General features: G+C 52.2%; 1 protein-coding gene across 1 annotated transcript in view; it reads left to right on the top strand.

Annotated features, from left to right (window-relative positions):
- Positions 1-13,089, top strand: part of ABCA13 (ATP binding cassette subfamily A member 13) — a 108,884-nt gene extending 95,795 nt beyond the window's left edge. Inside the window, exons 27-31 of the mRNA XM_058678020.1 lie at positions 430-484; positions 2,314-2,491; positions 4,428-4,543; positions 8,241-8,397; positions 12,823-13,089. Coding sequence (XP_058534003.1) covers positions 430-484; positions 2,314-2,491; positions 4,428-4,543; positions 8,241-8,397; positions 12,823-13,080 — 764 coding nt within the window. The 3' untranslated portion in view covers positions 13,081-13,089. The remainder of the gene's footprint in view (positions 1-429; positions 485-2,313; positions 2,492-4,427; positions 4,544-8,240; positions 8,398-12,822) is intronic.
- The last annotated feature ends 1,580 nt before the right edge of the window (positions 13,090-14,669 follow it).

The raw sequence follows: 14,669 nt of genomic DNA, 5'->3' as shown, positions 1-14,669 counted from the left end.
AGCAACCAATACTCAACAAAACTGGTCTAAGTGTGTAAACCTAGCTTGATGTCAGAATTTTTACATACTGGCCTAGTCTCCTTTGCATATTACTATTCAGCCCATGTTGGTTATTTCACTATAAAATATGACAAACATATCATCTAGAGGCCTGGGGTCCTTGGAGGATCAGCCAGTGGTACGTGGGAACAAGCATGTTCAGTGCCCATTGTAGAAGGCATGGCCAGTGCCTGGTCAGTCATGGCCAGTGCCTGCTGCCAAGTTGGATAACTGCAGCCAAGCACCAGCACACACTGGCTGCACTGCAGGACGTAGCGAGGCTTGGCCAAGCGAATGGGATGCACCTTGTGTGCAGTGGGGTGGGCCTGGTGGGGGATTCCTCATGCAGAGAGGATCCATGGCTCACATTGTTGAATCTGTCTCTCACAGGAATAACCCTCTACAGCCACCCATATGGAGGAGCCTTGCTGAATGAGGACAAGATGTGAGTGGAAGGAATTTAGGTGGGGGGTCCTGACTGTGAGAAAAACTGGCTTACTTATGGGTGGCTTGGATCCCTCTTTGCTGTTCTGCCCAGGAGGCACTGAGCCCCAACAGTGCACAGGGCTTGGGGCATTTCCTTACAAAGCCCATGGAAAGGATTGTTAAAGGAAGGGAGTGCGGTGTTTGAGTGGGAAATGATCAAATTTATCACACAACTGCATTTTTAATACCATTTCTGCATTTATTTGAAACTGAGAGAAAGGGAGAGACAGAAAGAGATGTTTCAACCACTGCTCACTCCCCAGATAGCTGCCACGGCCCAGGCTGCACCAGGATGAAGCCAGGAGCCAGGAGCTTCCTCCAAGTCACCCATGCAGGTGCAGGGACCCAGGCAGTTGGGCCATCTTCCGCTGCTTTTTTCAGGCCAGCAGCTGGATGGGAAGTGAATGGGCACCCGTACGGGGTGCCAGTACTATAGGTGGCAATTTTATGCAGCCCCCCCCCCCCAGGCAACTGTGTTTCTAAGCAGCAACTGCTCACAGGGGTGACCTCCCTGAAACTCACAAACAGCCCCTTTCTAAAACAGCCTGACATTGTGGGTAGACCATTGTACCCCTGTGCATTTGTCCCACAAGTTTTCCCTACCTGTCCAGATGGAGTCTGTGTGGTCAGGGCCAGTGTTCTTTGAAAGCCGACTTCAGTGCCAGCTCACTCCATCACAGAAGAAAGGCGCATGGCCGCAGGGCACAATGGAGAATGGCTCCTGCCCGCACCCTCTTCCCCTGGCCTTTCTCTGTTACATGGAGGGCAATGTTCTCTTGCAAATCAGTGATGAAAGAATGTTGTTCATGCACTTCCTCTGGCTTGGCTTGTGGGAGCAAGCCAAGCTGCTCCACAGGCCTGTCTCCCCAAGCTGCTCCTCGGGCCTGTCTCCCCGAGCTCTCCACAGGCCTGTCTCCCCAAGCTGCACCTCGGGCCTGTCTCCCCGAGCTCTCCACAGGCCTGTCTCCCCAAGCTGCTCCTCGGGCCTGTCTCCCCAAGCTACTCCTCGGGCCTGTCTCCCCGAGCTCTCCACAGGCCTGTCTCCCCAAGCTGCTCCACAGGCCTGTCTCCCCGAGCTGCACCTGACCTCCAGGAGCTTCCCTTTCCTGCTCTGCAACACCTGTCTGGCCATCCAGGAGTAAGCAAGTGGCTTTCTGTCATACAAAGGAGAGAAGGCTGGGCCTAGCAGATGACTGGTTGTGGGGGAGAGAAGGCACAGGGAGGGGAAGAACACAGAAGAGAGCTGGTTACCAACTGGGAGGAGTCTCATGACCCACTGGGGAGGAGTCTCCTTGTGCTTTAGGTAGTGGAATCCCCTAGCAAGTATCCAATGAATGTCAGCACAATGACCATGATTGATTACAACATCCTTCTGGTGGTTCAGGTGATGAGTTCAGAGACAGACATGCGGAGGGAGGAACTGCCTCACCTGTCCTCCTGTCCTCATACTGCCCCCTCCCACCTCCACCCCTGCCCTGCCACCTCAATGCACGGGAGCTGCTGTAGAACAAGGCAGTTCCAGTGTGGCAAAGGTGCTGGGTGACCATGGAGCCTCTCTGGGGTGTCTCCTGGTAAGTAGGGGTCAGGCTCTGTGGAGGACACACTCTGAGATCCCTGGGCTTTGTGCCTCTCAGTTGTGTCTTCCAGAAGCTGAGTGATAGTCCTCTTTTTAAAGGAGCCTGGGGTTTAATGAGGGCCTCTTACCCTCAGCCGGCGTGTCTGGCTGCTCATGGGTTTCATGACCAGCACCAGCTGTGCAGTTAATGCCAAGCTCTTCTGTTTGCACAGCCTAGAGAGCATCCGTCAGTGTGGCGTGGCCCTGTGCATCGTGCTGGGCTTCTCCATCCTGTCTGCATCCCTTGGGAGCTCCGTGGTCAGGGACAGGGTGACGGGAGCCAAGAGGTTGCAGCACATCAGTGGCCTTGGCTACAGGACGTACTGGCTCGCCAACTTCCTCTATGACATGGTAGGAATGGGGACCCCCTCCTGTATGCCTCTTTGCTCTGATCTGTTGAAGGGGCAGGGGAGGCTGGAAGACCAACCGCAGAAGAGGGGCTCATTTTCCCAGCAGTGTATTAACTTGGGTGTGTCACCAGTACTGATCCTCTTAGGCCAATTAGGTCTGCTACATGAGGCAGGGAGTCAGACAAGCCTGGCAGGCTCGCAGTCTGGGACGTGACGGCCGTGCCCAGCAATGCTCATGCTTTGTAGGGAGACAGTGAGCCATCAGTGTTAATGTGCTGTTTTCAGGCTCTGGAAGGCAAGATCAGAACAATTAGAAGTGAGTTGTCATCTCTGTGCAGAGTCCAGGACATTAGCATGTTTCTGTCATGAAGCTTCTATTCCTTTAGCTGGATTACAGTTTTCCTTTGCCATGTAACCTGGATTGATTTCCAGAAGTACAGTGTACATGGGTCACTCCAGCATTTGGGTAATTTCTTTAGTCGAATCAGTTTTCCTAGCCTTTCCTGGTGACAACCATCTCTTGGAGTTCCTAGTGCCAGCAGGGGCTGTTAAGGGCCTGACCCTTCCAGGCTCTGATGAATGGGACTGCACGGGACCCAGAGGTTGAATTTCAACCAGCACCCTGGTGGCTTATGACTCCAAGCCATGACAGGAATGTGCTGGTCCCTGGCGCCCCTCATCTTGACTGAGGGACTCTTGCAGGTGGCAGAGAGTCTGTGGTCCCTTTGGTGTGGAGAGCATTGCCATGCCAGCTCTACTCCTGCTCAGTCCCCTTCCCCACACTGTGGTTGGCCTCTGCACTCTCAGAGCTGTCCGACCCCTTTTGCTGTGTGAGGACACAGGAGGAAGCATGGCCTGGGGAAGAGGGAACAGCCCTCCACAGATGCTGAGTCTCAGGGGCCTCGATCCTAGGCCTCCAGCCCCACACTGTGGGCAGAGGCTTTCTGAGCCTTGTGTGCCACCAGTTCTTTAGTCTTCTGAAGTTGCTGCTGGATAGAGGTGTGGGCGTAGAGCTGGGAGTGAGCACAGTCCAGACCCGTAGGACAGGAAGCAGGAGAATACAAAGGCACAGGGTATACTTGGCCCAGGAGGTCTGTTGAGACAATGAAAGAGGACCACAGGGTGGGTTCTGACTTTCTGGGAGAAACCAAAGGAGGGGTGACCTTAAAGCTGAGAGCACAACTGTGAGGGGGAGGCGGCTGTGTTGTGACCCCAAGGGAAGGCACCTGCAGCTGGAGGTTCCTGGGAAGAGTCGCTGGTTGGTCCAAGTGTGCTGTGGGTTTGTGGGAGCTCCTGGAGGGAAGGCTGGGCAGGTGGGGTCTACTGTCCGGCCCATCAGTGGGGACTGTCCTGTTCTATGGGATGTCCCTGCACCTCTGTCCTTCCCGAAGGAGATGGATATGGGTGACGGTGGAAGTAGGCATGATCTCTGCATTCTTTTTTGGACAAAACCAGATTTATCTTTGAATGTTTCCATGTAGTCTTGTATTGGACTACTGGGGTGGCCAGAACAAAATGCTGCAGGATGAGGCTTTGCGACAGATTCGCGGCTGCCCTTGGCCCTGGAGTCTGCACTTGTAGGTGGAAGATGGGCAGGGCTGGCTCCTCCTGAGGCCTCGTCATGGCTTGCACCTGCACTCCTGCTCCCGTGTGGCCTCCCCTGCGTGAGTCTGTGTCTAACCTGCTGTTACCGTAAGGACACCAGCCATGATGGAATAGAAGTCTGTCCTCATGGCTGCCTCTTAATGAGCTTTCAAACATGTGCATGCTCCAGCCAAGCTTTGGACATCACCACTCAGCCAGTAAGACTGGCTCTCTAGGACCAGGTCCATGACCACGACCCCCACTGAAAGGAAGGAAACTTGGGACTAGGTGGATAATGGCTACGTGCACTGGATATTACAGCCCCCTCCCCGCTTTTCTCTTTATCTTCACAGCTCTTTTATTTGGTTTCCGTGTGCCTGTGTGTAGCCATTATCGTCGCCTTCCAGTTAACAGCTTTTACGTTCCGCAAGAACTTGGCGGCCACGGCCCTCCTGCTGGCGCTTTTCGGGTATGTGATAAGGGACGCTGCTGCAGAATTATGGTTTGTTTTTGCAAAGAGAAAACCCTAGGCTGGCTTGGAACCCGCTGGCTGCGTCATGATTTTTCCTCTTTCCCAGCAATTATGTTGCTTCTCCAAGAGGCGCTGAGTGAACAAGCCGGAGCAGACAGCCCAGTGCCCCATGGAGGTGGGAGGGTGCCAGGTACAGAAGAAGCTGGCATTGGCCCATCCTGGAAAGAACCAAGCTGTCTGATAAACCTGTGCCGGTGGAAATTCTGTTCTTCTGATTCCCGTGATCATGGGCTCCTCTCTGTGATCCAGTTAGTGTCAACACTGAGCTTGTCTGGTAATGGTTCTCCTCTCTTAAGGTATCAGCATTTGTCTAACCATTCTCACTGTTCTTTAGAGGAAAAGTAGCAAAAACAGAAAAGCCACTTTGCCAATTTCACACTTGTGCACAGTGATGGAACCTTAGCTTGTGACCCCAACACTCTGGCCAGCTAGCATGCGGTTCTAAATGCCTCACCTACACGTCAGATTGAGTGTTTAAGAGAGATTGGCTGGTGGCAGATACCATAGGTAAGACACTAAGTTCTTATTCCAGGCGACATTCTGAAGCATCTGCTTTGATGTTTGCCACAGCTGGGAAGTCCCGTGATCTGGGCCTGGGCGTCGCTTACTCAGTGACCTGCAGCAGCTATTAGTTTTGCTTGACTAAGTGATCCCGTGGTTGAAGACATGGTCAGTGGGAAAAGAGAGAGCGAGATGCTGATTGATTCTGGGAACGCTGAGGTCATCCACTCGTGACTGGTGTGGTCTGGTGAACATAAATTTCTCTTTCCGCACCTTAGTTACTTCCTTGTAAACTCCTTTTTTGTTGCTATGAAGATGTAATTGGATAGTTCCCAGCAGCAGCAGAACCGCAACAGTGCGACGTCTCAGGGAGCTCCGGCTAGCCCCTGCTGGTGCTCTGAGAGACACGTCACTGTGCAGAGGACACTTTCTGCAGATGCAGCACCTGCTTGTGATGACATAAGCCTGTCCTCTCAGCTGGGGATTTCTGACCCTGTGTGCTTGTTAGGAGTCTGCCTGATTCTCAGAAAGTAATCTGATTTGTTTATCGACTCCATCAGATGAAAACCATTACCACGTCTCTGTGGGGTGTGAGTGAAATACCTTACTATAAAACGACTTTTGAGTTGTGGGAGAGCAGATTTCAAGAGCTAAGCCGAGACTTAGATACAATGAGATGGTTCCAGTCTGAGAAGCCATGTTCGTAGGAACTGTCTTAAGCCTGTTTCGATTGTGAGCCCCGTTAAGAATCCCTCCCCTGCCACGCACTGTCACCCAGGCAGTTTCTGGAGCCTCAGAACTGCTGACGCTGGTCGTAGGCCGCCGGGCTGCACACACCTGGTGAAGACTTCTTAACGTGCAGGGGCTGGGACTATGCCAGGAGATGTCCCGGGCTGCGCCTGTGACAGGCCGCACTGGGGCTTCCAGGGCGTGCATCCTTCCCTGGAGCGCAGCCCTGCACATGCCTCTGAAGCTTGGGCACTGTCTGTGAAGGGGCAGGAGCAGCCCCATGCAGGCAGCTGCCCTACCTTCCCAGGCTGAGGACCGCAGAGCTCTGGCTGGCTGACGGCCACACATGGCCTCAGGTCTTGAATGTGAGGCTAGCTGATGTGGGATCCGAAGAAGGAAGTGGTCAGGCAGGGGAATGCGAAACAAAGACAGCCAGGAACCTTTAGCTCTGTCAAGCAAAATGTGATATTTACGGTGCAAAGGTGGTGGATTAGCATCCAAAAGAGGAAGGTGGCACCTAAAAATGAAAAAAGATATAGCTTACACAAAATCAAGAGGTTTTATAATAGTGTGCATTTTATAATGTGCACATGTTTATCATATCCGTTGTGAGTATATGAGAGGAGCTGAAGGCACTGACAGAAGCTGAGACCCCAAGAACATGCCTGGTGTGCATTGGGTGCCCACAGCTGGTGGCAGTGTGGCCCCAGAATCCTGCATGGTGCCTTGGGAAATTCTCACCACTTGGGAAAGGGGTCAGTTTTCAAAGGAACAAGCTGTCCCCATCAATTCCAGAGTGGTTGGAAGTACATACCAATCTCCAGGTAAGGGTAAGTCATTAAAATGATACAGTACTGCATTATAGGAAAACAGTGGGGATTATTTAAGACCATCGTTGTTTTCACACACAAGGAATTTATGCCATGTAAATCAGTTTAATCCCTTCTGAAATCAATAAAAATGCGTGGAGGAACTGGACTTGCTAATACGTTCATGTTAACCAAGCATTTTAAGGTAACTGCTGAAAATGCAGTAATAAACTGACAGTGAGGAAGCTGGCTGAAAAGCAGCCTCAGGAGGCTTCCTAAGGAGGCAGGAAGGCCCTGGGTGGCAGTGTGGGACACTGCTCTGTTAGGTCTTAGGGAATGGCTGGGTCCACACAATTATCGAAATGACCTAACCCTGCTGTGCTATCGGGTGAGGACCATGGGCCCAGAAGACCACTCCATGCCCACCACAAGGAACCGCGGGCAGGAAGGGACACGGGGCTCTGCTTCCCCCCAGGCTGTGCTGTCCTAAGGGACATAGGCTCTGCTGCCCCCCCCAGGCTGTGCTGTCCTAAGGGACCCGGGGCTCTGCTGCCCCCCAGGCTGTGCTGTCCTAAGGGACATGGGCTCTGCTGCCCCCAGGCTGTGCTGTCCTAAGGGACATGGGCTCTGCTGCCCCCCCAGGCTGTGCTGTCCTAAGGGACATGGGGCTCTGCTGCCCCCCCAGGCTGTGCTGTCCTAAGGGACATGGGCTCTGCTGCCTCCCAGGCTGTGCTGTCCTGTCAGCTGCCCTGGATGCTCAGCTTGCTCCTGGCCTGCGGTGGGAGACTGGCAAAGGAGCACTGTCCCAGGGCAGAGCCAGGGAGGGGCAACAGTGACTGCCCACGCCAGCACACTTCAGAATGATCATGGAAAAGTGGCATTTGGAACTTTTTTGATTCAGCAAAATTTATAAATACATAGAAAACATGTATCATAAAATAGCTATACATGGATTTCAAAAAATGCTCGAAAAGAAACTCATTTACAAAAATATCTCCTAGCTGCTATGACACAGTTCTCATGTTGAGCTGCTGTGACACAGTTCTCATGTTAATACGGTATTACACAAACAGAACACATTCAGGTAGCTCCTGGATACAGTCCTGAGAATATAGAGATTCTGCCCACCCTCCCGCCACCTCCCCCTTTCTGTATTAATTTTGGAGATAACATGTTTTTCATTCATATTACGGTCAAAGGCTTACTACTCCATTAACTAAATAATAGAAGAGTTGAAGAGAACAAATGTCCTTCAGAGGAAAACAGACAAGGGCTGTGAATGGTTATCAAGCTAAGAGTGTCCCTTTCACCCATACACAGTAACTGCAAAGCACAGACCGATAAAGCTGCAGTGTTGTGTCGCTGCTAGCTGTGGGTGTGACACAGAAATGAGACAATTTGTCCGAAGCATCCCTGCAGTGATCCAGGAGCCTTCTGACGGGCCCTGCTCCCGTGGAGCCCCAGGGAGCCCCGGGGAAGAGCGCCCTGCCTCAGAATCCCGTGGTGTGTTGAGTCGGCTGTGCGCCTGGCCGCTGGGCGAGCCACAGTGCCTGGCTCACAGGCTCACAGACTAGATTTCTCTCTCTGCGTTTCAGATACGCCACACTCCCGTGGATGTACCTCGTGTCCAGCATCTTCTCTAGTGTGGACATGGCCCTCATCTCCTACATCTCACTCAATTTCATCTTTGGCCTGTGCACCATGCTCATGACCACTATGCCCCGGCTGCTGGCCATCGTGTCCAAAGCCCAGGTTGGTCAACCGCCCCGTACCCCCTCCAGAGACGTGAGTGTGTGCCTGATGGTTCGGTTGCTTTTCCAACTGGTATTTGGTAGAATCTGCTGTTTGTGGATTCCAGAAGGAGAAATTGATCCTAGTGAGCAAAAACACATCTGCCATATAACAGCCATGCCCAGCTTGGCAGTCACTGCAGATGTTCAGCGTCCACGGCTCCACTGGTGAGGGCACAGCGCACCGCCATGGCTGCTCAGACGGTCTGCCGGTGACCCTCAGAGGGTCTGCAGGTGACCTGTAGATGGTTTGCTGGTGAGGGCACAGCGCACCGCCACGGCTGCTCACATGGTCTGCTGGTGACCCTCAGAGGGTCTGCAGGTGACCTGTAGATGGTTTGCTGGTGAGGGCACAGCGCACCGCCATGGCTGCTCAGACGGTCTGCCGGTGACCCTCAGAGGGTCTGCAGGTGACCTGTAGATGGTTTGCTGGTGAGGGCACAGCGCACCGCCATGGCTGCTCAGACGGTCTGCCGGTGACCCTCAGAGGGTCTGCAGGTGACCTGTAGATGGTTTGCTGGTGAGGGCACAGTGCACCGCCATGGCTGCTCAGACGGTCTGCCGGTGACCCTCAGAGGGTCTGCAGGTGACCTGTAGATGGTTTGCTGGTGAGGGCACCGCCACGGCTGCTCACATGGTCTGCCGGTGACCCTCAGAGGGTCTGCAGGTTACCTGTAGATGGTTTGCTGGTGAGGGCACAGCGCACCGCCACGGCTGCTCACATGGTCTGCTGGTGACCCTCAGAGGGTCTGCAGGTGACCTGCAGATGACTCCTCAGACGGCCTGCAGGGGGTTAACTGAGGGCTGGTGGCACAATGAGGGAGCGCAGCTGCAGGCGCAGGAAGGGCCAAGTAGCAGCCGCAGGCCATAGACAAGGCGTGTTGTTGCAGGGGACCTGGACATTCCGCCCCTCCCCTGTGATCCCTGGAACTAGTTTGGTTTTGCTATTATCTGAGTGCAGTGTTGGAGAAATACCAGGACACTCTCCAAGTGTTGGAGGGCACAGTGGCTCCAGTTGGGAGCATTCCTCCCGTGAGGGAGATGCTTCTCCAGGAGGCCGTTCCCGTCGCCCAGTCCCCTTTTGGGTCTCTTCCCTGGCTGCTAACATGTCCCGTATGTCCACTGCTGCTCACCTTCCTCCCAGGGAGGCTGATGTCGGTGGGTTGTGGCCTCTGCCTGTTCTGCCTGTGAGACCTGCAAATTGGGCCTGAGACTTCACATCCTGCCTTGCCCCTCTGTGTCGGTCCCTTCCATTCCCACTCCCACCGCTGACTGCTCTGTTCTCGTGCAAGGCCCCGTGGTCCCTGGGGCTCCTCTTCCCGAGTAGCTCTAGGTGTTGAAGGTCACCTGGGCAAAGTATGGATGTGCAGCTCAGTGCAGTCCCCATGAGTCCAGGACTTGAGCTGCACGGCAGGCCTCCAGGATGGCCGGGCCAATCCCTGAACTTCGTGCCTCAGGTCTGTGCAGAGGCACTGAAGTGTGTAAGCATCCATTATGCAGTCAATGAAGGAAACCGTCTATTTCAAGGAGTTTACAGATCTGTTTTGACATTAAGGCCTATTAATAAGCCCTGGCTTTGAATACAAGGTCTGAAGAGCAGTTGATTGGCTTTTGCCTGGAGAGAATGTAGAAAGGAGTAGAGCCAGTGATGGCTCCCCCTCCCTTCACAGGCCAGTGGGGGTCAGCTGTGTTGGCAGCGGAATACGACTGAAGGTGAAGAATCTCCACGTGAGGTCTGCTCGCAAAGAGGGATGCAGCTCCGAGAAGGGGAGGAGGAGGACTCATGAGACCCAAAGGGAAGGGAGCCAGGAACCTTCCCATCGCAACACAAGAGTGGCCAGGGAAAAGACCTGGGCTCCTGCAATCATGAACAGTAGTGCTCCCTGCAGAGACACCTCTGGGCGATGGGCACCCACCTGCCCACCTGCATCAGCTGGGAGATGAGGAGAGCTTCCCTGCAGAGAACCTCCGGGCGATGGGCACCCACCTGCCCACCCGCATCAGCTGGGAGATGAGGAGAGCTTCCCTGCAGAGACACCTCCGAGCGATGGGCGCCCACCTGCCCACCTGCATCAGCTGGGAGATGAGGAGAGCATTCCTGCAGAGACACCTCCGAGCGATGGGCGCCCACCTGCCCACCTGCATCGCTGGGAGATGAGGAGAGCATTCCTGCAAAGACACCTCCAAGCGATGGGCACCCACCTGCCCACCTGCATTGCTGGGAGATGAGGAGAGCTTCCCTGCAGAGACACCTCCGGGCGATGGGCACCCACCTGCCCACCCGCATCAGCTGGGAGAGACCGTCCTCTGCTGCCCTCCCGGACACACTGGCAGGGAGCTAGACTGGACTCAGAGCAGCTGGTACTTAAAGCAGTGTTGCAGTATGGAATACCAAGGTGGCAGACCACTGCCTCCACCTGACGCACCACGATGTTGGCCCTCCCTCTACGACTTTATTTCAAAACCAACTTTAAATTTCATGTTTTCAAGATTCTTCTGAAGTATCTTATGTAAAGTCATCATTATTAGTATGTCATTTCCCTAATAATAGAGTTAAAAACCCATTATTTTGCTATTTTTGTGCTATCACCGGTAATAGAAAATACTTACATTTGGTAGATTCGTTGATCCAGGCATGTGGTTTTGAAAAAGTGGGATAAATAAATCCCTACAGGCTGGATGGTATTTATGACTAAAGGCAGGTGGCTAAGTAAAAGCTGTGGGGAAATTAAGTGGAATTTGTACTTTCCCGTGTCTAGATGCAAAAGGCAGTAAACTGTGATAGAACAGTAACTGCCCTTAAAGTGACCATTGAATTCCTGTTTGTCCCCCAAGCCGCATTATTTAAGGCTGCATTTATCGCAGTCAAGTCAAGCTCTCAGTGCAGGGAAGAACTGAATGTAAGTATAAAATAGATGACTGACAGTTCTGCCAGCTGATTCTTTCAGATTGTTCTATGGCAAGGTGCCGTTGTGTGGTATGCATACATACGCTGACGCATGGCTCATCTTTGGATCAGCTGCTGAGTTGGAGCAAAAGGAAACACAGATGCTAAGGTGCATCTCATGCTTTGCGTTCCATGGAGTTGTGTTGGGCCCCGGGCTCACACAAGCTGCTTCCGTGGTGGAAAGCTGTGCATGAAGTCCTGGCCTTGCTGCTGTGACTTGGGCACGTTCATCAACCCCTTGGGGACTGGATGACTACTGGGTACCTTGTACTGTTACGGATGGAATGAAGTGTGCTCAAGTGCAAGAAGCCAGAAGCACATCGTAATTTACAGGAAGCATTCAGGGCACAAATGAGTGTGCTAGAATAAATTTAATCTCATTGTAAAATAAAATAAATGCTCACCAGATGGTTAAGACAGTAAAGTAAAATAAAATAAAAGTAGCTGTTGATTTTTCAGATGCGTTTGATTAAATGCACAATCTGTGTTAGTTTTAATTCTCTCTGAAATTTTTGCCCTATTCTCTTTCCTGTGTTATTCACACTCTTGTAATGATGCTGAATTCTGTGTTTAATAACAACAACTACAAATATTTTATGTTTATTATATGGTAAGAGTGTGGTAGGCATTTTCATGTGAGTTCAATGCTCAGTCACAACTTCAAATATCAATTCATTTAAACTTTCACCCTACGCTGTAACTAATGTCACCATGGGTCTTAGCTGTACTGCCAGAGCAAGCTGTCACAGACGAGGGGGAGGGGTGAGATGACAGCGCAAGTCTGGGAGCAGCGGTCCAGGAGCAGGTGACCTCCCAGTTAGCTCTTGGTCAGAGCCTTGCGAGTAGACTGCAGGTGGCTGCCTTCTCCCTGTGTCTTCAGATGTGGGTGGAGAGCCCTCCAGAGTCTCTTCCTCTTGCTGCAAGGATGCTAATTGCATCCTAGGGTCCCCACGCTGGTGGCCTCATGCACACCTTACTAACTAGATTCACAGTGGAGATTAGAGAAGAACACAGCATTGTTGGTCCACCCAAATGCATGTATCTGCCTTCACAATACGCTAGTGCCATGTCAACAGTCTCCCAAGTCTCATCCCTGCACCAACTCAACAGTCTAAAGTTAATCTAAATATCATTTAAATCAGATATGAGTAGCACTCAATGGTGCATTTCAACCTGGACATAGTGAAGCCAAATTGGAATAGTGGGTGTAATGAATGTTCATGTCCCCAAAGGGAGAAATAGGGAGGAAGAAAGGGGTAAGGACTCCCATGCAAGTCTCAGGCCTAGCCAGGCAGGTGCCACTAGCTTTTAAGTTCCCAGATGGCTCTCTCTGGGTAGCTCTGGAGTGCAGAGCTATCAGACAAGTACCAGTGACCTGTTATGCACAGAGGGATGGCTTTCAATTGAAATTTTTTCTTTTTTTTTTCTTTTACTGTACAGAACCTGCAGAACATCTACGAAGTCCTCAAGTGGGCCTTTACGATTTTCCCCCAGTTCTGTCTGGGTCAAGGGCTGATTGAACTCTGTTATAATCAGATCAGATTCGATCTGACCCACAGCTTTGGTGTCGATTCCTACGTGAATCCCTTTGAGATGAATTTCTTGGGCTGGATCTTCGTGGCCCTGACCTTGCAGGGCACGGTTCTGCTGCTGCTGCGGACTCTGCTGCACCGTGACCTGCTCGGGCAGTCGGGGTAAGTGCCGAAGACTTGTCCGGGGCAGTTGGGGTCAGTGTTGGGGGCTCATGTGGGCGCTCATGCCAGGGCTGTTGCGGGTCAGTGCTGGGGCAGTCAGGGTCAGTGCCAGGGGCTCATGTCAGGACTGTTGGGGGTCAGTTCCAGGGGCTCATGTCAGGGCTGTTGGGGGTTAGTGCTGGGGGCTCATGCCAGGGCTGTTGGGGGTCAGTGCCAGGGACTCATGCCAAAGCTGTTGGGGGTCAGTGCCAGGGGCTCATGTCAGGACTGTTGGGGGTCAGTGCCAGGGACTCATGCCAAGGCTGTTGGGGGTCAGTGCCAGGGACTCATGCCAAGGCTGTTGGGGGTTAGTGCTGGGGGCTCGTGCCGGGGCTGTTGGGAGTCAGTGCTGGGGGTTCATGCCACTGCAATCAGGACCAGTACCAGGGGCTCATGCTGAGTGGCATAGACTCCTGCCCTGGGTGTCACCACTTCAGAAATCCTGAGGTGCCAGTGGGTGTCAGTTCAGTTCTTTAGCTTTGCTTGGTGCAAGTGACCAAAGGCAGGAGGACTTGTGGAACAGAAGGTGTCAGGCTGGGAGACGGCCTTCCTAGTTACTGAATGATCTCAGTGCATTTCTAGCTCATGAGGATCATCAGTTTCCTGGCACTTTGTTACAGCAAAGGTGAATCTGGTTGATAGCATGATTTAATTTAACTTTATGACAAGATTGTTAGCCGCTGGTGGCAGGTCCTGTTGCTTTCGTTTTTTTTTCACCTTTGTTACGGTTCAAGTCAGATAAAGCCCACGGCATGTAGGTAGCCATAGGAACATAAGATAGGACAGACAGCAATACAAGCACACACACACATCGGTGCAGTAGCAAGTGGGATTTGGGAAGGCTTTGCACAGATGTCTGTGACATTATTTGGATCAAAACACACCTTAATCTGAGAAAGGAAAATGACATTTAGGCACCAAAGTGTAAAACTCACCGCGTCTTCAGAGTTCGGCCACATTCATAAGGCTCCCTCTCAGACTGGCGAGCCAAGGACTCCTGGCACTCCCGTGCCTGCTCATCTCGGTAAAGTCGCCCTGATTTCCAGCTCCCTTGAATCTTTTTCATACTTGTGTGTACGTGATGTCGCACACAGAGCTGGTTCCCTGTGTCGCACTGGCACGCCAACTGCCGCTCACCGGGCACCCTTCTTGTGCCTCGTCTTCTGGATAATCTTGTTTGGCTTCCTGTGGCTCTCGGATCTATATAGATAACACATTGTGTGTGTGTGTGAGTGTGTGTGTGTGAACAGTGTCCTGGGGTGGAGTGGCTTAGACAGACCATCCAGGTTTGTGTAAGATCTCTGTGGTGCTGTGCACAATGAGGAAATAGCCTGATATGCACTTTCAGAGTGTCTCCCTGTTGTTAAACAATGCATGACTGTAATATGCATCATTAATCATTAAAATGTTGGCATGTTACGACTTATCAGCAAATTGAAATTTACTTGAAAGTTAAATTGCACCAGATTGAAAATCATGAAGAAGATTGAGAAGTGCACAGCTTGGATCTAGAGCCAGTTGTAGTTGAGAATTAGATCTGTATTCATGTGTCTT

The sequence above is a fragment of the Ochotona princeps genome, chromosome 20 (assembly GCF_030435755.1).
Source record: "Ochotona princeps isolate mOchPri1 chromosome 20, mOchPri1.hap1, whole genome shotgun sequence".
NCBI classification, from domain to species: Eukaryota; Metazoa; Chordata; class Mammalia; order Lagomorpha; family Ochotonidae; genus Ochotona; species Ochotona princeps.
Note: the sequence above shows the minus strand (reverse complement) of the source record. Positions and strands in the feature narration are given on the sequence as shown.